Below are 22,978 nucleotides of genomic sequence, written 5' to 3'. Positions count from 1 at the left end.
GATTTTTTCCTATGCATTTTATTGTTTTAATCTTGTGAAAACAATGCCTGCCACAGTTGAGACACATACACAATCAACCCTCCCCCTTTAGGATGGTGGTTAAAATGTCACAAAATTCTAAGAGGCCACTGGCCTACAGTGCCATGGAGACAAGGCTCTTAAAACATTGCATGCATCAAGCTTGGCGCTGATGGCTGGTATCTGTAACTCTAACTACACGGGAAGCTGAGTTCTGAGGATTGTGGCTCAAAGCCAGACTATGCAAACAAATCTGATAGAATTTTATCTCCAATTAACTAGCAAAAAGCCTGAAGTAGAGCTGTGGCTGAAGTAATAGGGTCCAGCCTTAAGCCCACACAAATGAAAGGCCCTGAGTTGAAGCCCCAATACTGGCACCAAAAAAAAAGGGGGGGGGAGTGTGGGGGGAGGAAACCCGTGCATCTAAACAAAGTCACAGGGCTGGGAGCATGGCCTAGAGGTAAGAGTGCTTGCCTAGCATGCCCAAAGTCCTGGGTTTGATTCCTTGGTACCACATACACAGAAAAAAGTCAAAAGTGGTGCTTTGGCTCAAGTGATAAGAGTGCTAGCCTTAAGAATGCCCAAGGACAAGCCGGGTGCTGGGCATGCAGTGGCTCAAGCCTGTAATCCAAGCTACTTAGGAGGCTGAGATCTGAGGACAGGGGTTCAAAGCCAGCCAAGGCAGAAAAGTTACGAGACTCTTACTTCCAATTAACTTCTAGAAAAGGAGAAATGGGGCTTGGCTCAAGTGTAGGGCAGTTGCCTTGAGCTGAAGAGCTCAGGGATAACATTCAAGCTCAGGAGTTGGGCAGTAACCTTGAGCTGAAGAGCTCAGGGACAGCGCCTAGGCAGAGATCAAGCCCCATGACCCACAAAAAAAAAAAAAGAAAAAAGAAAAAAGAAAGAAAAGTAAACAGAGTCACAGACTCAGAATCTAATCTTCAAATTGGGAGCTGATGACTAATGCCTGAAATCCTGAAATCCTGGCTACTCAGGAGGCTGTAATCTGAGGACAGGGGTTCAAAGCCAGCCAAGGTAGGAAAGTTTACAAGATTCTTACCTCCAATTAACTACCAGAAAATCAAATTGAAGCTGTGGCTCAAAGTGGCAGAGCACTAGCCTTCAACAAAAGAGCTCAAGGACTGCTCTCAGGCCCCAAGTTCAAGCCCCATAACTGATTAAAAAATAATCAAAGGCATAATTTCTGTCAAATAACCCGCAGCTGAATAGGCTCGGAGAACTAGCACAACTAGTATGGACTTCCTAAGAGACTAAAGTACAAGTCAGAATACCAACTTATTAATTAATCATAGAGAATATATTGCTTTCCACTAATCAGAAAATTTAAACTTGATGCCCTGGTACTGCTTTCTCAACGTCTATAGAAATAGAATCCTGAATTAGTAATCAGAAGTTCACTGGAAGTACACAAAGAGAGACAGAAAGTTCTTGTTTGGTTTTGTCTAGAGGGGGTACTTATCTAATGAATTTCTGTTGCCTACATACATCTTTCTAGTGACAAAAGCTGGGTCCCCACAAGCAGTTGCTCTCTTTCAGATACTGTTTCCTCAGTCCCTGAGATTTCTTCTTCTATTCCCTTCTCTCCCTTAAGTACTTCCTAACAAAGCACAAAACTGTTGAGGACAGTGTGTCTTCTCTGCATTATTTTCTCTTTTGTAGATAGGAAACTCCCAGATAAGACTGCTTAAACAATTAGCCAAACTCACATCTAGTATAAGCAGAGCAGAGACAAAGCCTATGCATTAGCTGTGCACAATGATGTCATGTCCACCTGTAATCCCTGCACTCAGCGGACTGAGGCAATACAACCTTGCATTTGAGGTCAATGTAGACTAGTCAAGACCAGACTGGACTATACTGAGAAATTCTATCTTAAAAAAAAAAAAAAGAAGAAAGAAAATAATAAATCCTGGGCCAGGAGTGTGGCTTAGTGTAGAGTGCTTGGCTAGCATGCACAAAACCCTGGTTCAATTCCTCAGTACCACATACACAGAAATGCCAGAAGCATGGCACTGTGGCTCAGGTGGTAGAGTGATAGCCTTGAGGTGAAGAGATCAGGGACAGCACCCAGTGCCCAGGCTCAGAGTTCAAGCTCCACAACCAACAACAAATAAAAGTCAGAAGTGGTACTGTGTGGTTCAAGTCATACAGCACTAGCCTTGAGAAAGATCAAGGACAGGACTGGGAGTTTGGCCTAGTGGTAGAGTGCTTGCCTAGCATGCACTAAGACTCGGGTTTGATTCCTTGGCACCACATACATAGGAAAAGCCAGAAGTGGTGCTGTGGCACTAGCCTTGAGAAAGCCCAACGACAGTGCCCAGACCCTGAGTTCAAGCCCCAAGACTGGCAAAAAAAAAAGTTCTTAAATCCTAATCGTGCAACAAATGATGCCTTCACAGTATTTTTCTCTCGGCTTTCTGCCATTCAGTCTGATGATTTTTGGTAAGGGATCTTTCTCTCTCCCTACAATGAAACTGTCTGAGTTCTGGACTGGACATTACGCTATGTGTCTATCACTTCATATCCCCAGAGTGCTACCAGCACAGGTGAACAGGCAAATCGGTGTGCCCAGTAGTTCAGCATAGAGATCAACAATCAAAGGCAGCAAATTAGCCCTGTAGCTGTAGGATGCTCACAAGTTCTCCAGTCCTCAGTACCTCATCTAACAAATGAAAGTGAAATGGATGTAAATGGATACACAAGGTCCCTTCTGGATCTAAAAAGCACTACAACTGTAGATGGACCTTGATTTTTTTTTTATGAATTACCTCAGCAGAATGAAGTATTACAACTAAAATGAAATCCCACATTTATCCCCAAAACACTCTAGCAATATCAGATGCATAAAAATAATGGAGTTCAGTACAGGCTTCTTTTTTTTCTGAAAGGCTTTAACTGTCATCTGTACTGAAATCAGTGGCACAGTCCTCTGGTGGATGGGAAAGGATCTGAACAATACACAAGAACTACCTGCTGGGCTTTGCTTCCATTGATCTAGAAAGAAACAGCAAAAGGGAAATAGCCCGAAAGCATTTAGTGTCACTCCTCTAGCAATTCAATAGCAGCTTCCTATTTTCCACTAAAACAAAGCCAAAATGAAGACACAAGGTAATAAAGAGAACAAGCCATCTTTTTAAAAAGCATTAATAATATTATTTTGCAAACAAATGTAAGCTACAGCATAAAGCATTAGCTAAAAATGACTATCTTTTTATTTTTAAATGTTCTAATGAAAGTCCAAATACATATTAAAAAAAAAACTTTAAATAATGGCACTTATCGTGCTCTTTCTAGATAGTAAGTACAGTTACCATGTCATAGCAGAAAATTTTCAACTTAAAACTTGATTAGGTCTGCCAATTTCTGATTGTAGCATATCAACTTAAAAAAATTCTTTTAGTCATCCAATTACACATACAGACTCAAAACACGCCAATGTATCATACCCAGACAACCACAATGCAGTTTTGTGTTATTATTACATAACACTCCCAATTAAGAGTTAAAACTTTAATTCTATTTTAAAGCAAAAGTAAGGGTGTGCTTTCTAAGACCTGAATCAGATTTCCATCAACCAATCACTTTCAAAACGAAGTGTATTAAATGTAAGCTTAATAAGTAACTTACAGTTGAGAAACATCCTCAGAAAATCCAGAAATATAAAATGAAAACAGACATTCTGAGTACGTCAACAAAACATATCAGTCATTACACTTTCGGGCAGCCTTGTCATCCAGGTGTCTTTGCCCTGTACATGGTGTCTCGTGCTCCAAGTAACCGCTCATTTTTCATCCACCTGTGGTCAAGGGGCGGGACTCCCATACCACACAAAACGTTACAGAATTGCATTCATTCCGAAAGAAGGCAAAAGGTTGGATGGAAAATTGATTTGTTAGCTTTTGTTTTGTTTTTAATGGTACTGGGGTTTGAATTCAGGGCCTGGCCCCAGGTAACCAAGTAGGTGATCTATGACTGAACCACACCTCCAGACCCACCCCACCCCACCCCACCCCAGCTCACACACACACACACACACACAGACAAAACTGATTTAAAGATTTTCCTGTTTGTCAACCTTCTGCAAAGCAGGAGAATTAATACCATGGAAAGATTTGCAGAGGGTGGGTGGAGAATGCAAATAAGATAGCCAATTAAAAGCCTTCTTCGTGTTTACCCAAAACCAAGGCCAAAGAACGAACAAATGTCTGAGAGAGTGGAGTTTCCAGCAGCAGTTCCAGGTGGTGGGAAGGGCAGTGGGGGGCAGGGCAAGGTGGATGGGAAAGAGGGAGAGGGAGAGGGGGGAGTGAGAGAGATGAGAGACGGAGAGACACGGGTTAAAAAAAAAAAAAACGAGGCCAATTATACACCAAAAATTTAAAAATGAAAACGTGAATCTGAAGCAATGAACCTCGGTTCCACACTGCGACGAGTGACCGGCCTACTCCTCCAGGGAGCCCTCGCGGGGTGGCGGCCACACTGAACAGCCACCTCTCCAGTCCCGGGCGCGAGGGAGCCAGCGTGCCTCCAGCTCGGAATCCCATGAGCCCGGTGGGAGAGAGGTCCAGACGGGCTTCCCGCCCCATCTTCGGGTCCCCGATGAATCCCACGCAAGAGAGGCACGAGGCCAGACGGTGTGGACCCGCGGTGGGCCCGGGCAGGGGTGAGGCGGGGCCCCGCCCGCGTCCCCCCGGCAGCGGCGCACCTCCTCCCCGTCTCGGCGCACCTACACGCGCGGTCCGCGCCGGGGAAGTTGGCGGAGTTGGGGGAGGCGCGCTGGGTTGCCCCGGGGGCTCGTCCCGGACGGAGCCGATCCCCTCCGCGGGCCCGCCCGGCAGGTGACGCCGCGCCTGTCCTCAGGAGTGCGTCCCGGGTCCAGTCCGACTCAATCCCTACCAGAGGAACGCCGGGGCGCAGGCGCGGGGCGGGGGCGCAAAGTGCACGGGAAGCGTCCCGAATTCTCGGGGAGCGCTGGCACGGTCCACTACTGGGTCACCCGCTGGCTGTACTCCAACAGCCCCGGTCCCCCCGCTGCAGTGGACCCCGAACCCCAAGAGTTCTGGGGAGGTGTTTGGGACAACTTCAACCGCAGCTCTCCAGGCGCCAGGGAAACGCCACGCCCCTCCCGCAGGCGCTGTCTACACAGACGGACGGACGGACGGACACACACACGGACACACACACACCACACACGCGCGCGGGCGGGCAGGGGGACGGACGGACGCGCTGCCACCCTACCTCGCCACCGTGCCCGTCGAAGATCCCGAAGATGGACGGGTGCGTCTTGTTGGCCAGGTCCGTGAGGACCTGGAAGCGGTCCTCCATGTGGTCCCTCCGGCCCTGGATGGAGTAGACCGCCACGTTGTGACTCTTGAACTCCCAGGTCTTGGAGAACTCGGCCTCCAGCACGTCCAGCCCGCCCAGGCGGTCGTTCTGCATGATCTCGGCCACCTTGCCCTTCACCATCTTCACGGCGTCGCGGCTGGACTTGACGATGGTCTTCACCTCGTCCGTGTGGAAGAAGTAGCTCCACAGGGCCAGGCTGACGCACAGCAGGAACAGCGTCTCGGGTCTCAGCAAGAAGTAGCGCATGATGCGACCCAGCAGAGACAGCAGAGTCATCGTATCCTCTATCATTTATCACCGCGGGGGCCCTGCCGCCGGCAGCCGCGCGCCCCGAGGGCTTGCGGGGTGCGGGGCGCGGCAGGGGCGGCCCGCGGAGACCGCGGGTCGGGGCCGGGGCCGGAGCGCGGGGCGGGGGGCTCGGCGGGCGGCGGGCTGGGACCCGCACAGCCGGCGAGGCGGCTTTCCCTTTTGTCTCTCGCCCGGCGGCCCGCAGGCCCGCGCCGCCTGTCCGCCCGCCGCTCTTTGTGAGCCCGCTACGACGCCGGCGGCTGCCGCGGGTCCCGGTCGAGCCAGAGGCACCGAGTAGAGTTGCTCCGGGGGACGGCGAGCCGGAGAGTTCGGGGCGCACGCGCGGCCCCCGCGGGGTCCCCCGCCGGTTCCCGGGAGCGATCGGCAGGTGAGGCGGCGAGGAGCGCGGGAGCCCGGCCGGCCGGGGATGCGCGGCGGTCTCCGCGACCGGGGATCGTAGCGACGGCCGAGCGCTACGGCCCCGTCACACACCCGGGGTGCCCAAGAGAATAAAAGTTTTCTGCGGGAGCCCGGGCAGAGGCGGGAGACGCGGATCCCGGCGACGCGGCGAGATGGAAGCGGAGCCGCAGGCGGCCGGCCCGGCTGTGCCTGCCTCTCCCAGTGCCCCGCTCGGCTCGGCTCAGCTCGGCCTCGCTCGCGCGCTCCCCCACCCCCGAGTCAGAGCTCCGCCCGCTCGGCCCCGCCCCTGGCCGGGCTCCGCCCCGCGCCGGGCCCCGCCCGGCGCGCTCGCCAGGCCCCCTTATTCCGGGGCCCCGGAGCCCGGGCCCTCTGGTGGTGGCGGCGCGCGCGGACAGCCAGAGCGGCTCGGCCCAACTGCGCGCGCTGAGGGGTGGCGGCGCGCGCGTCCTCCGCCGGCTCCCGCAGAGGGTCGCCCTCGTCTTTGGTGCGGGCCCCTCGACGTCAAGTGGTGCCGCTGCAGGCCGAGCGTTAGGCTCCGGAGAGCGACGGTCGCTGGCAGAGGAGCAAAGGACGCTCGAGCGAGTCTCCCCCACCCAGGCCGCACGATGGTGCAGTCCCCCGGCCGCGCGGAGGGCGAGCGAGGAGGGACTCACTTCCTCAGGCTCCGAGGCCAGGTTGGCTGCACCTGCGCTGGGCCGCCCGGGTGTTCGGCGGCCGGAGCTCTCGGGACCCAGAAGGGCCGAGATCGCACTCTAGGGCTGGGGGGCTCCTAGGAGCTTCCGCACAGTAGAAGGGGAAGCCTGAGCCACGTGCGCGCGCTGCGCCCCCGGAGGCCCCGGCCCTTGGCGAGGACCGGGCACCCCAGCCCCGCCGCGGTCCCCGCGGGGAGCTGGAGATGAGCCGCAGCCGGAACAAGCCGAGAGCGGGCCGCGAGCCCACGGGCTGGGATACCGGGGTGGTACGGGGTCGGCAGGGCCGCGTGCGCTGGCGGGAGACGACCGCGTCGGGCCGGGGGCCGCGGTGCTGCCCCGGACCCGGCCGCCTACTCTGCCATCAATACAGCCAAGAGCTAGAGGGACGCGCACCGAGAAGTCGGAGCAGTCCAAGGTCCACAGACAATGGCTCAAAGCCAACCTGGGCAGGAAAGTCTAGGATGTCTCTAACTCCCCTCATGTACACACCCCTGAAAACAGCCAAAAGCAGAGCTGTGGCTCAGGTGGTAGAGTGCTAAAAAAAAAAAAAAAAAAGGGGGGGTGGAGGAGGGAAAGGGGGACAAAAACATGAGAAAGGGTATCCAGGTTCGAGAAATCAAACACCAATTACCTGCCTAATACAATTGTAAACCAGAAATCATGCACCCATTACCTGACTAATACAATTGTAACCCCTCTATACGTTGTCCGGACAATAAAATATAACTTTTTTAAAAGTTTATGTATCATGAAGTAAAATTGTAAATCACTCTGGCTGCATTATTACTCAGGAAACTGCAACAAAAGAAATTCTGCCAGACCATTGGTGACTCAAGCCTGCAATCGTAGCCACTGAGACGGCTGAGCATGGAGGACTAAGAGTGGAAGCCAGCCTAGACAGGAAGGTCCATTACACTCATCCCTAACTAACCATCTTAAAAACGTGAACCTGGGCAACTGTGTCTCAAAATGATGGAGCACTAGCCTTGAGCCAGAAAAAGCTCGAGGACAGTGCCCTAGCCCTGAGTTCAAGCCCCACGGCCAACAAAAGACAATAAACTTGTAGCAAGCTGGGGTTTTTGCTAATTCCAGAACTAACTACAAGTCAGACTTCCCTAGAGTAGCAGAGGCTCGCTCAGATTCCTATCACCTTTGCGGCACTCCAGTAGTCAGATGTGACTTCTGCTTTTCCCATACCTGAATGAAGAAGACATTACCATACCGGCCTCTCTAGAGGTTAATTAGCAAGGCTTGACTAGATGAATTAATTAATAAACCTAGATATCCTGCAGAGGCTGGAGACATGCTTTGACATTTACATTAAGTAGTTCATCTGTGTGAAAAGATCAATAAAATCATATAATAGGTAAAAAATGACTTTGCTGTAGTGGCAAAAATTTTTCCAGTGCAACAACTTAATTCTATTTTCATTCCATTTTTATAACAATAGACTGAGGAAGACACAGGAGCTCTTTTCTCATATCAATAGGAAAGTGGAAGCCTGGCACCAGTGGCTCATGCCTGAAATCCTAGCAACTCAGGAGGCGCAGATCTAAGGCTCTCAGTTTGAAGCCAGCTGGGGTGGGAAAGTCCATGATACTCTTATCTCCAATGAACTACTCAGAAGAAGCCAGAAGTGGCACTGCAGCTCAAGTGGTAGAGTGCTAGCCTTGAGAAAGAGAAGCTCAGGGACAGCGTCCTGACACAGATTTCAAGACTGGTGACCTGCAAAACAAAAAGAAGACATGAAAGAGGAGGAAGAGGAAAAGGAGGGGGGGAGGAAGAAGAAGAAGAGGGGAGGGAGAAAGAGGGACAGAAAGAAAGAAAGAAAGAAAGAAAGAAAGAAAGAAAGAAAGAAAGAAAGAAAGAAAGAGGAAGGAAGGAAGGAAGGGGGGAAGGGAAATGGGGACCATGACATGAGAAAGGGTATCAATATTTGTGAAGTAATGCACCTTCTATCTGGTGAATATAATGTAACCCTTCTACTAATTACAATAAAAATATATGAAAGAAAGGAAAAGGTAGGAGGAGGAGGAGGAGGAAGTGAAGTAACAAAAGGTGTAAAGTGAATATTGCAGTGCCAAAAAGTTAAACTCAAACTCATTTCTTCAAAGCACCAGTTCAATACTTTTAGCATCCATTGATTGCTCAGTGATACTGATGATTAGGCAATATTTATAACGGTAGTAACAGAATTTTCAGACAAGAAGACAGGATCACATGCATGTGGCTACTCTGAAGGCTGAGATCTGTGGATTAAAATGTAAAGTCATCCAAGTTGGTGGAATTCTTAACAATTTTGCCACCACAGGCATGAGCCTCTAGCACCTTGATTGGCTTGGTTTTTTAAGCTTTCTAAAAACAACATACTGTTTCCAGTCCTTCAGTACTTATCTTTTCACTTGCTGCTTATTACTCATACATTTTTCATTTATGTGAGAAAGGGTCTTGCCCTTTCCTCCTGCCTTAGTCCCCAAGTGCTAGGAGTAATGATGCCCAATTTACTTGCTGTTGCATTTTGAGATCCTTCCATGCTATTAGAGCTGTAGTTCACCCACTTTTTTTTTGCCATGTAATGTTCCAGTATGTGACTGTTCCATATTTAATGTAGCCATCTTCCCTAAATGTGTATCGATCTTCCAAATATTTTTTATAATCAATGACTCCATGATCATTTTAATAATGCCTCTTCTGCGAAATATAAAGCTAGGAGTAAAATTACTGGGCAGTAGAGAATGAAAATATTCAACTTTAACATTCATGGCTTACTTGTTTTTGAAAACACATTATACCCATTTACACTCGAACCACCAATATAACCAAAGTTCCTTACTCTAAGACTATATGTGATTTCTAACTTAAATGTGATTTTCAGTAAATGGCTAAACATGGTCATGCATGATTATTAACCATATTACATCTCCAGTGCTTCTTACAAAACATTCCCAAGGGTAAAATTTAATAATAAACTTCCCCAGGAAACAAAACAATATATTAATTTTCACTATTTGATTTGGGTTTTTTGCCTGGGCACAGTCTCTGAGCTTTACTGCTCAAGGCTAGTGCTCTACCACTTAAGACACAGCTCCACTTCCAGCTTTTTGACAATTAATTGAAGATAAGCATCTCATAGACTTTCCTGCCCTAACAGGCCTTGAACTGCCATCCTCAGATCTCAGCCCCCTGAGAAGCTGGGATTACAGGCATAAGCCACTGATGTCTAACAGATTTTCTAGTTTGAATGCACTTTTTGTGCGACTGTTTTAGTCCAGGGGTAAGGTGGTAGCCTTATAATGAAGAGCTCAGGGACAGCGCCCAGGCCCAGAGTTCAAGCCCCATGCCCTACAAAAAAAAAAAAAAAGAAAGAAAATTAATTCAGCCCAGTGCTGGTGGCTTGTAACTGTAATCCTGGCTATTCAAAAGGATGAGATCTGAGGATGCTGGTGTGAAGCCAGCCAGGGCAGGAAAGTCCACGAGACTCATATTTTCAATAAACTACTCGGAAAAGCCAGAAGTTACACTGTGGCTCAAGTGGTAGAGTACTAGCCTTGAGCAAAAGAGGCTTAAGGACATATCCCAGGCCCTAAGTTCAAGTCCCAGGACCATTGGGAGAAAATATAATTAATTTTCACTTAAAATTAGTTTAATAGACAAATTTGAACTTATTTTAATATCCTAGGTGTCTGCCAAACAAAGAACAAATGTTAGGACTCTAATGTCAGGGTACAATATGATTTTATTTCACTGGATCTCAAAAGCATAGTGCTATTTTCTACAACCCAAGCTTCTTTGTTAACCACAGATATATCGAGAATACGTGTTTGTACCATTGTACCAAATTTATTTATATAATCCATACTTCCCCTAAGAATCCTTCATTTAATTGCCCTATGTTTCCCTCTAATATGCTTCAAAAAAGCTTCCTAAATGCTGTTTATCTGAAGAATGTCCTAAATTTTGTGTCATAATTAACACACTGCTAAAATTGTATTCAATTTTTAGTGTGAATAATTGAATAATTGTTTTGTAAAGCTTATGTGGGAAGATTAAACTTGCTTCTCTCCCTACAGAAGATCGGGTTGTTTTGTTTTGTTTTATTTTATTTTTTACGGGTAAATCAATTTTAAGAAATAACAACTACAGGGGCCAGGAACAGGGCCTAGTAGTAGAGTGCTTGTCTAGCATGCATGAATCCCTGGATTTGATTCTTCAGTGTCAAATATACAGAAAAACCCAAAAGTGGTACTATGGCTCAAGTGGTAGTGCTCTAACCTTGAGAAAGCCCAAGGACAATGCCCAGGCTCTGAGTTCAAGCTCCAGGACTGGCAAAATAAAATAACATCTTCAAGAACACAACTAACAGCCAAGCGCGGTGGCTCACGCCTGTAATCTTAGCTACTCAGGAGGCTAAGATCTGAGGATCGAGGTTCAAAGCCAGCCTAGGCACAAAAGGACCAGGGACTCTTATCTCTAATTAACCTCTAGAAAACCGGAAGTGAGGCTTGGCCCAGGGTAGGGCTGTAGTCTTGAGCTGAAGAGCTCAGGAATACCCAGGCAGAGTTCAAGCCCCATGACCCGCCCCCCCCCCCACACACACACACAAACCACACACACACAACTAACTATGGTAGCTAGTAGAATACTACCAGGACTGTGAGGAACTGCTGGGATTGGCTGATGAGGTAGTTCAGCACAGAGGAAGCTCAGGGTTTGTGGGTTCCTGCCCCACAAACAGAAAGCCTGTCAGAGCTAAAACTATGTGGATGCCAACAGAGAGGTGTTAAGATCTCTTTCTGTTTCTTTCTTCAGCTATACACTCTGTAGTATTCCCTTCTTTTACCCAGATTCTTCAGGAGGGTTCTGTGTACTCTGAAAATGACTACATTTTCTTTGATTTTTATATGTTCCCTAAATAGCTCCCATTAAAAATATTTATTTTGCGGGGGTGTGGGGCAGGGAGGGAAATGGGTACCAAGACATGTGAAAGGGTATCAATGTATGTGAATTAATGCACCTTCTATCTGGCAAATATCATGTAACCCTTTTACTAATTACAATAAAAAAAATAAAAATAAAAATATTTATTTTGCTGGGCGCAGTGGTTTACACCTGTAATCCTAGCTATGCAGGAGACTGAGATCTGCAGATCAAGGTTCAAAGTCATCCCAGGCACTAAAGAACATGAGACTCTTATCTCCAATTAACCACTAGAAAACAGGAAGTGGGGCTGTGGCTCAATGGGTAGGACCATAGCCTTAAACCGAAGAGCTCAGGCCCAAGGGTAGAGTGGTAACCCTGAGCTAAAGTGCTCAGAGATAGCTCTCAGGCCCAGAGTTCAAGCCCCATGACCCACAAAAAATATATATTTGGGGGGGGCACTTCATTTGGGAATCTAATTGATTTAAATAAAAGAATAAGCTGGGCACTGGTGACTCTTACCTGTAATCCTACCTACTCAGGAGGCTGAGATCTGAGGATCATGGGTTGAAGCCAATTGGGACAGAAAAGTCCCAGTGAGACTCTTATCTTCAATTAATCACCAGAAAACCAGAAGTGGTGCTGCAGAACAAAGTGATAGAGCACTAGCCTTAGCAAAAGAGCTCAGGGACAGCACCCAGGCCCAGAGTTTAAGCACCATGACCATCAAACAATTGTTAAAGACCATAGGTAGAATCATTCTGTTTTTTTATCTTTGGATAGATATATCATATCTCTGCTTCCCCCCAAAACAAATCTTAGCCGCATTTGGTACTACATTTGGGGGGTTGATTTCTATTTAGGATACTTCAGGTAAAACTTGTGACAAAAAAAAATGTAATGTGATCTAAGGTCATGTAGAAGTAAAAGTGGGACATAATTCCCATATGGATCATGTCCATTAATATTAATAAGAATAAATGGGCCAGGTGCCAGTGGCTCATGCCTGTAATCCTAACTACTCAAGAGGCTGAGATCCTGAGGATGATGGTTCCAAGCTAGCCCAGGCAGTAAAATCCCCATCAGACTGTTATCTCCAATTAGCTATTCAAAAACTGGAAGTGGTACTGTGGGTCAGAGTGGTAGATCCTTGAGTGAAAGGGCTCAGGGACAGAGCCTGGGCCCTGCCTTCAAGCTACACAACTGGAAAAAAAAGGGGGGGAGGGCCTAGTGATAGAGTGCTTGCCTAGCATGCACAAAAACCCAGGTTCAATTCCTCAGTACCACATATACAGAAAAGGCCAGAAGTGGTGTTGTGGCTCAAGTGGTCGAGCTCTAACCTTGAGAAAGGACAGTGCTCAGGCTCTGAGTTCAAACCCCAGGACTGGAGAGGAAAAAAAAGCCGGGGTGGTAAAGATGGGATGAATTTTATCAAAAGATACATAAACGTATATTAATATCACAATGAAACAATTAATTTTTGCTAGCATAAAAAGGTTTTATGGAGCGAGTGGGGGAAGGGAAATGAGGACAAAAACATGAGAAGGGGGTATTAATGTTCAAGAAGTAATGTAACTACTATACATTACCCTGACAATAAAATTTTTTTTTAATTTTTTTTAGTTTTTAAATTTTTCGCTATTAAAAGAAGTCTTCTTGGGGCCGGGAGTTTGGCCTAGTGGTTAAAGTGCTTGCCTAGCATGCATGAAGACCCCGGTTCGATTCCTTGGTACCACATACATAGAAAAAAGCCAAAGTGGTGCTGAGGCTCAAGGGGTAGAGCTCTAGCCTTGAGAAAGTCCAAGGACAGTGCTCAGACACTGAGCTCAAGCCCAGGACTGGCAAAAAAAAAAAAAAAAAAAAAAAAAAAAAAAAAAAGAAGTCTTCTTGTTTCAGAACAACTCATGTAAGTTTCCTAGGGGGTAAAAATTTTTTAGGTATTTTTCCATTTGTTTCCCTAGGCTTATTCCTTCTGCTCTCTGTACTGCTACAGTGTCTGTTCATTCTAAGTCATTAGCATCTTTGTCATCTGATGACAGACATTTGAATATTCCTCACAATGTCTGTTTGGAGAATAGCAAAATCTCTGAAGCAAGGTAATATGTTAAGATGCCTATAGATGAGAAATTAAATGTTCTTCTCCACTCACCTTGCAGATTAAGTTACTGGTTTATTACATTTCGGCCAATAGAATCAACCCTAAACAAATAAGAGCCAAAGGTAATTTACTGAACTATCTTAACTCTAAATGAATGTCCTAAGTATATATTGAAGTATAGCTCGCCTCAGAGAGAAAAACACTCTCCCTGGAGGTGGGAGGAATTACACTTAAAGAAATGACTTGGTACATACGGAAAGAAGACATTAAACCAACCCTATTTGCAGATGACATGATCTTCTACTTGAGTGACCCAATAAGCTCCACTCCCAAACTCCTAGAATTAATAAACCACTTTAGTAAAGTGTCAGAATACAAAATTAACCTTCAGAAGTCAGTAGCCTTCTTGTACACCAACAATACACAAATAGAAGGCCAAATCAAGAAAATGATCCTATTTGCAGTAGCCCCCAAAAGAATAAAATACTTAGGAATTAACCAAAAATGGAAAGGAATTGTTTAATGAAAAGTATAAAAGCCTAACAAAAGAAATTAAAGGGGACACCAGGAAATGGAAAGACATCCCATCATGGGTATAGAGAACCAATATAGTGAAAATGGCCATACTGCCCAAATTGATATACAAATTCAATGCAATCACCATCAAAATCCCAAAGACATTCTTTACTGGAATAGAAGATATAATCCAAAGGTTCATATGGAATAAGAAAAGACCTAGAATAGACAAAACAATTCTAGGCAAAAAGCGCAATGCAGGGGGAATTACAATACCAGACTTCAAAATCTACTATAGAGTCATAATAACAAAAACAGCATGGTATTGGCACAAAAATAAACCAGAAGATCAATGGAACAGAATAGAAGATCCAGAAATAGAACCACATACCTATAGTCAACTTGTATTTGACAAAGGAGACAAACACAGCCTATTCAATTATTGGTGCTGGCAAAACTGGACAGCCACATGCAGAAAACTAAAAATTGATCCTAGCCTTTCACAATGCACAAGCATTAACTCAAAGAGGATCAAAGACCTCAATGTCAGACCGGAAACAGTGAAACTGCTACATGATAGAGTAGGAGAGACACTGGAACTCATAGGCACAGGCAAAAGATTCCTGAACAGAATCCCAGGGTCACAACAGATTGGAGAGAGACTCGAAAAATGGGACTACTTAAAAATATGCCCTATTGCAGATGAATGGATACAGAAAATGTGGTATATCTACACAATGGAATTCTACATAGCCAACAGACAAGATAAAATAATGGCATTTGCAGGGAAGTGGATGAATCTAGAGCCAATCATATTGAGTGAGACACGTCAAGACCTAAGGAACAAAAGGCACATGGTTTCCTTTATATGTGGCTATTAGATCCAAACAGTACAAGAGCGAGGACTCAATATTTCCATACCCAATGCTATGGACATGGTACTGGAAATATAAATACAACTACATAGACATAAAAACCTAGGACTCTATAGACATAATGTTTTATTACATAAATTAATATATATCTGTGATATACAAACCCTTAGCCTAATTTTGATTATGTTCTAAGAACTAAGTGCCAGTGATCGTATATAGAGATTCCCTTCTTGAATACTTGTTTGTTAAACATATCATTTGAAATATGATGTAAAAATCAATGTTAATAAATTCTTTATTAAAAATAGAAATAACTTGGGAGACATGAGAAAGGGTACCAATGTTTGTGAAGTAATGCACCTTCTATCTGGTGAATATAATGTAACCCTTCTATTAATTGCAATTAAAAAATATATGAAAAAAAGAGAAATAACTTGGGGCCAGGAGTGTGACGTAGTTATAGAGTGTTCACCTAGCATGCATGAAGCCCTGGGTTGGATTCCTTGGTACCACATACACAGAAAAAGCCAAAAAGTGGTGCTGTGGTTCAAGTGGTAGAATGCTAGCCTTGAGAAAGCCCCACGACAGTGCCCAGGCCCTGAGTGGAAGCTCCAGGACAGAAAGAAAGAAAAAAACAAAGAAAGGAAGGAAGGAAGGAAGGAAGGAAGGAAGGAAGGAAGGAAGGAAGGAAGGAAGGAAAGAAGGAAGAAGGAAGAAAACTTGGACATTTTTGAAGTATCACCTTACGCATGATATATTCAAGTGTACATTCCAAAGGGGGGAGGATATGGAATTGAAGGAAAAGGTGGAAACACGCAGTCGTGGAGCTCACTGGACACTGGTAAAAGTCAACTATACAACTCACAGTGGAGACAGGAGGGAGGGACTGGGAGAGAACGAGGGAACATATGACACTGTAGGAAAGAAAACTCATGAAATTGGAATCCCTCTGAACATCACCTCTATAATAATAATGAACTAAATTAATCATGAAAAAGTATGACAATAAGAAATGACATTGTAATTTTAGTGCAAAAAGAAGTAGAAAAGACATCCAAGAGGTAGGGAAAGAGAAACTGATTTCTAATAAATGCTAAATTTCTTTTTCACCATCATCTTAAAACTCAGAGCCTGGGCACTGTCCTTTAATTTTCCACTAAAGCTAATCTCCCATTGAGCCACAGCTCCACTTATGACTTTTTACTGTCTAGACTGGTTCCCAACCTCAGTCCTCAGATCTCATCTTTCTGATTAGCTAAGATTGCAGACATGAGCTAGCCACTAACACCAAGCTGAGGACATGATATTCAAACCACAAACCACAATGAATCTTTAACAAGCCATTTATGAAGATTTTTCTTAACTGTGCACTGATGAAGTACATATAAAATCAGAAGGTACTTTCTATCTTGTTTGCCAGTTCCGGGGCTGGATCTCAGGACCTGTCTCAGCTTTATTACTCAAGACTGACATTCTATCACTTGATCCATACCTTCACTCCAGGCTTTTGGTTGCTTAGTAGGAGATGAGTTTCACACACTTTTTAGCTCACACTGCCTCTGAACATGATCCTCAGGTCTCAGCCTCCCAAGTAGTTAGGATTACAGGCTTGAGCCACCAGCACCAGGCAAGAGTCAGTTTTCCAACTCATTTCCCTATTGCTCCATGTCTGGACGGTTGAGCCTGTGTCCCTGAAAGGCCAGCACAGCTGGCTGCGGGCCTCCACAGTCAAGCTTCCCACGGTGCTTCCCAGCCACTAGCTGAGGGTCTGTCTCAGGCCAGGCACTGTCCCAGGAGACAAGGAACTTCACTGAAGTATGGCTCGGGCTCTGGCTCTGGTTCTGGCTCCAGGACCCCCTGTTAGCATTGCAGGACTTCCTGATACTTCTCCGGGATCTGGACTGTTTCCATCTCACCTCCCTTCCCTGTCTTCTTCATTTGCACTCTGGCTGGCTTGGGCGAGGCAGGCTCTCCCAGCTCTGTCTGCCTTCCTCCTCTCTGGCAGGTGTTTCCCTAATAAAAATCCTTTCACATTGAATCTGTTTTAGCAGCTGAGTCTCCCAGGACCCAAAATAGCACACTTTCTAAGTTAAGAACGACTGGCTTAGATTTGCTTTGCTCAAAATGCTTGGCAATGCCTCAGAAATAGAAAGCTTATAAAAATACACTGCGGTGGGCGTCCTGCAGGGCGCTCCCAGCTCCAGCAGACGCCTGGCCTACCCAGTTAACTCTGTCCTCTGCAGTGTACCCTCCGCACAAGGACTGGCACACTGGCTTTGCAAATTCATTTTGTATACGTGTGAGCATGCACTCACACACACATACACAGAAAAAGCCCTCTAGCTCAAGTGGCAGAGCTCTAGTCTTTAGCAAAATGTGTCCAAGGACAGTGCCCAGGCCCTGAGTTCAAGCCCCAGGACTGGCCAAAAAAAAAAAAAGAAAGAAAAGAAAAGTAATTGGGATTCTGATCAAACTTTCTTCAATGTATTGTGAAGCTCGATGATGCTATATAAGCTGTGCTTACTTATCTAACTGCTTTACATTTGTTAATTCACTTACCCTGCCAATAGTCTTACGACACACGTATTATCTGTACCACTTTACAGATGAAGGAGGAAGGGCACAAAAATTGGAATGGAGCCAACATCACATGTTAACAAATACAAGCGTCAGGATGCAAGCAGTCTGGCCTAGATCCAAACTCTTAACAACTACCCCAACAACTAGTCTAGATAGCACACGAAAGAGGAAAGCTGGAGTTTGTAGTTGGAGGAAATACTGATGTTTTCCAATACTGACATTTCTACTGGGAGTATGAGAATGATGTTGCTGCAATTATTTAAAGTGTCCAAGTCGTCCTTTCTAAACTTCGAGAACAAAATAAAAGGTTAATTGCTTAAACCATAGAGTCTCATAAACAGTCTAGAAACTCTAGCAAGGACTCCTCTTGGCTGTCTTTTTCTCCTCCTCCTAAGCAGTTCTTTATACACACACTGCAGCACACCGAATTTCAAAAATCATCCTTGCAATTCAGCTGGGGAATGTGTTTTCCATCACGAGAGCAATTAGCTTATGCAGTGGCTTTCCAGGAGAGGTCACACTGTCTTTACTGCTTTGGCCATGGGAAAGCTCACCAGACTAGGAATGGTTCCCAGGGGAGAAGTGGGGACAAGCATCCATCCACAGCTCGGCAGGAATCCCATCCCCAGCTTGCTCTGCTCAGGACAAAGTGACCTGAACCCCTGAGGCACAAATTCACTTCTGAAGTTGACATTGAGACAAAGGGAAACATGAGAGGATCCACAGCAGACGACGCCCCTGCCTCCTTGGGACTCTGGGAAGCTGAGATGCGGTGGAAATAATACCTCTTTCTCTCCCCGAAGTCTTCCTCTTCTTCCTCTCTCCCCTCCTCCTCCTCCTTTCCCCATCCTCCTCTTGTCCCTCTTCCTCTTCCCCTTCTCTTCTCCCCCTCTTCCTTCTCTTCCTCTTTCTCCTTTCTTTTCTCCCCCTTCGCCCCTCTCCTCTCACTCCCAACTCTTCCTCCTCCTCTCCCTCCCTCCTTCTATCCTTGGAAGCCAGTAGCTAAGACCTCACAGGCCATAAGGCCTCCGTAGGGAGTTGGAGTTGGGGTTTATACCAACCCGCTACTAGCTATGAGATTTTTCTCTGTTTCCTCCGGGGTCTTATTCTAACTTTCAAATAAACTGCTTCTGTTCCCACTTCTCCTGCCTCATAATTTTTTCATTGGTGGAGAGAAAGAACCCAAGACTCCTAGACTTTTTACTGATTGTAATTAACTAATGAATCTGAGGGGTGGAATCTTGCCTGATTTAAACATTGCACAGAGCCCTGGAATTTTTGCCAAATCCATCAGGGAAAACAACTTGGCAAGATTACCACATTTCAAAAAACAGGTGTGAAATAAATTTAAGGTTTATAGGCTGAGGAGAGCCAAAGCCAGGCTCTCCACTGACCGTTGTTTGTCACTGAGCAGCCTGTGCCAAAAATCTGTGCACAGAGAGGCTGTGGGTTTCAAGGACCTTTGCAAATAGCTTGTTGTGTTTCCTGCCAATTTTGCATCATTTTCTGGTGCAAATGGCAGCTGTACCAGTTAAGTGTTTGTGGATTTGACTGAATTGCCTTGCATTCTTTCTGTTTTTTGTTTTTTTACACTAGTAATTTTGGATTCCAGAAAGGTGTTGAAAACGAGTGCACAGATTCTGATATTTCCTATTAACATGTTTAAAGAGCAAGCAGTTGATATTCCTGCGGGAATACCAGCTTAAGTTCACTCGTGATCACCATCATATCTACTTCTGGAAATAAACAGAAGTCTCATGTCATAAAGGCTGAAACCACAACTTAGCAATGGTGCTCACATAAATGAGCCTTTTCAAATAGCAAGCTGAATCTTGGGGGTTTCTACGAGTTGCTTTTTGTGTATATGTGTGCATGCATACTGAGGTTTGAACTCAGGGCCTCACACTCTCACTTGTGTTTTTGGTTCAAGGCTGGCCCTCAGCCAGTAAAATGTACCTTTACTTTCTCCTTCTTGCTGGTTAATTGGAGGATAAGAATCTTAGATTTGTCTGCCCAGGCTAGCTTAGAACCGGATCCTCAGATCTCAGCTTCCTTAGGAGCTGGGGGTTATAGGTGTGAGTACCAGTTCTGGGCTTGATCAGTAGTGTATTGACCTACCATTGATGGTTATTCCATCTCACTTTCTCTTTAGAGTCCGTACATATAAATTAATAACACATTTTTTTTGTTGGTCTTGGGCCTGGGCATTGTCCCTGAGCTCTTCAGCTCCAGGCCACTGCCCTATCCCTGCACCCATAAAATGTTTTTAAAGTCACTTTCCATTACACTTTTCAAGCCCTCGTGAGTGGACATATTACAGTCAGTTCTAGGATTTTCCTTCTCTTTTCTGTAGCTGTGCCTGGGAGAGTGCACTGCACAAAGGCAAAGCCAATGAGAGCAAAGCCAATCAGAGCACACTACCTCCCTAGCTGTGTGACAGGAGGGATGTGGGCACATGTGACCTGAAGCTACCACAAATGACTTGGAGAAAGTAAGAAAACACATCCAGAGAAGCTGGAGTTGAAAAAGGCACAGAGGGAAAAAAGCCAGAGTTCGGATACCCCAGAAATTTCTGGATTAAACTACAGGCAGCCTGACTTCCATCTGGACATCTCATTTGCCTGAGCCCATGCACTCCTTTATTTTAGGTATGAGTCGTAGCTTCTGTTTCTTGTCATTTGAAAACTGTCTAACAACAGTTCTTTGCAAGGTGTCAATCTAGGTGTCAATCACGGGGGCATGTCCCTCACATTGAGCTCTGGCTGTCCCATTTTTCTGGAGAAGGATGCTTCTGGCACAACAGTAGAAAATCCTAAGTAGCTTCAATGGTAAAATCACAGACCAGCGGGAGGCTCTGCATGAATGTCTCTCCCCAGCGCTCCTTTGTGCAGTGGTTTTGACAGGCCTATTTATAATGCCACAGAACAACATGTTTGAAGTACACACATATATACACACACACACCATTTCTTTTCTTTTCTTTCCCCTTTTTTGGTGTCAGTACTGGGGCTTAAACTCTAGGCCTGCATGCTATGCCTTAGCTGTCTTATCTTCCTCCTCCTCCTCCTCCTCCTCCTCCTCCTCCTCCTCCTCCTCCTCCTCCTCCTCTTCTTCTTCTTCTTCTTCTTCTTCTTCTTCTTCTTCTTCTTCTTCTTCATTCAAGGCTGGCACTCTACGATTTGATCCACGCTCCACTTCTACTGAGTAGCACAGTTTTTTTTTTTGTTTGTTTGTTTGTTTTTATGGATCATGGGGCTTGAACTCTGGGTGTTGTCCTTGAGCTCTTCACCTCAAGGTACCACTCTACACTTGAACCAAGCCCCCCTTTCCATTTTCTAGAGTTTAATTGGAGGTAAGCGTCTCAGGTCCTTTTGTGCCCAGGCTGGCTTTGAATCTTGATCCTCAGATCTCAGCCTCCTGAGTAGCTAGGATTACAGGCGTGAGACACTGCCCCAAGCCAGTCACACGGTTTTCTCCCAGGGTAGACCTTGAACCTAGATCCTCAGATCTCCTACCTCCTGAGAAGGAACTCCTACCACCGTGCTAGCCAAAGGCAGTCTTGATCTGGAGTTGGTTCCTTTAGCATTTTAACATAATCACTAAAGACCTAAGTTGTGCCAACTTTTTGTTCTGTGTTCTCAGAGGGTTGCTGTGGTCTCTCACGGCAAGAAGCTGCCCTGCAGAAAGGCAATGGTTCTCGCAGACTTTGCCTCATGTTTTGGTGATCAGAACCGTGTCATCTGCCTACACAAAAACAATGAATAGCTAAGGGGAAATCCAGTTTTACACTTTAGGACTCACAACAATCCCACCTTCACTGTATTTGTTACATATGATAGATGGAATCTGAATGAAACTGGGGTTGTCCTGGAAGGGAAAATATCTATTTATAAGTTTATCATGAAAATATCTATTATAACCTTGTTTGTATTCTACTTTGAGAGAAGTTTCTCTATAAAATGTTCCAAGTATAGGCTGGGGGTTTTCCCTAGTGGTAAGAGTGCTCAGCTAGCATGCACAAAGACCCAGGTTCTATTCCTTGGTACCACATACATAGAAAAAAGCTGGAAGTGGTGCTGTGGCTCAAGTAGTAGAGCTTTAGCCTTTAGAAAGCCCAAGGACAGTGTTCAGGCCCTGAGTTTAGTCCCCACAACTGGCAAAAAAAAAAAAAAGGTAAAAATGTTCCAAGTGAAATGTTAGAGTGAAAAAAGATATTAAACTTTATTTTTTTATGTTCAAGTCATTATACATCAGCTACACATTGATAGAGCCATGAAATGATTCCAATTATTATTTGTATTGGCATCATAACTGTTGTGCCTGATTCAGTGTCCTAACATTAAAACAGAAATTCCAGGACTTAGATGAATTCAGTACCAAGGATATTAAACAGAAGAGAATGTTCAACAAGCTCTTGTTTGAGGAAGACATGTCAGAGGTGGGAAGTTCACATGGTCTCAGTACCTTCTTTTCAGAAAAAGAGGTTAGGACCCAGAGAGACATTAAAATGTTGATTTTGTATACTTATGACTGAAGATGTATGAGTCCACAATGTGGCAAAATTTTTTTTTGCTGTTTTGTTTTGTTTTTTGTGGGTCCTGGGGCTTGAACTCAGGGCCTGGACTTTGTCCCTGAGCCTCTCTGTGCTCTACATTGAGTGCTCAGCCACTTAGTGCTCTACCACTGGAAGTGCCACTTCCAGCTTTCTCTGAGTAGTTTATTGGAGATAACAGTCTCACAGACTTTTCTGCCTGGGCTGGCTTTGAACCATGACCCTCAGATCTCAACCTCCCAAGTATTTAGGATTACAGGTGTGAGCCATAGATGCCCAGCAAGTGGCAAACACTTTGGAGACCAGAAGCAAAGTTTAACTGACAATAATTTAAGAAATGGCAAACTGAAGAAATAGAAAAATCGGATATAAAAGAAAGAGAAACTAAAGAAAGGAGGAACTAGAAAGATTTCTTTTATAAAAATTGTAAGTGTTTGGCTGGGAGTTTGGCCTAGTGGTAAAATGCTTCCCTAGCATGCATGAAGACCCAGGTTCAATTCCTTAGTATCATATACATAGAAAAAAAGCCGGAAGTGGTGCTGAGGCTCAAGTGGTAAGAGTTGTAGCCTTGAGAAAGCCCAAGAACAGTGCTCAGGCCCTGAGCTCAAACCCAGGACTGGAAAAAAAAAATTGTAAGTGTTTTGATGCCATAAAAAAA

At 45.4% G+C, this 22,978-nt stretch overlaps 1 protein-coding gene across 1 annotated transcript in view; it reads right to left on the bottom strand.

Moving 5' to 3' along the window:
- The window catches only part of Ppm1l (protein phosphatase, Mg2+/Mn2+ dependent 1L), a 196,324-nt gene extending 190,645 nt beyond the window's left edge, over positions 1–5,679 (bottom strand). The window contains exon 1 of the mRNA XM_090338402.1: positions 5,275–5,679. Within this exon, the coding sequence (XP_090194528.1) occupies positions 5,275–5,673 (399 nt within the window). The 5' untranslated portion in view covers positions 5,674–5,679. The remainder of the gene's footprint in view (positions 1–5,274) is intronic.
- Between the last annotated feature and the right edge of the window lie 17,299 nt (positions 5,680–22,978).

This window comes from Megascapheus bottae, chromosome 1 (assembly GCF_031878675.1).
Source record: "Megascapheus bottae isolate mThoBot1 chromosome 1, mThoBot2.hap1, whole genome shotgun sequence".
Classification (NCBI taxonomy): Eukaryota; Metazoa; Chordata; class Mammalia; order Rodentia; family Geomyidae; genus Megascapheus; species Megascapheus bottae.
Note: the sequence above shows the minus strand (reverse complement) of the source record. Positions and strands in the feature narration are given on the sequence as shown.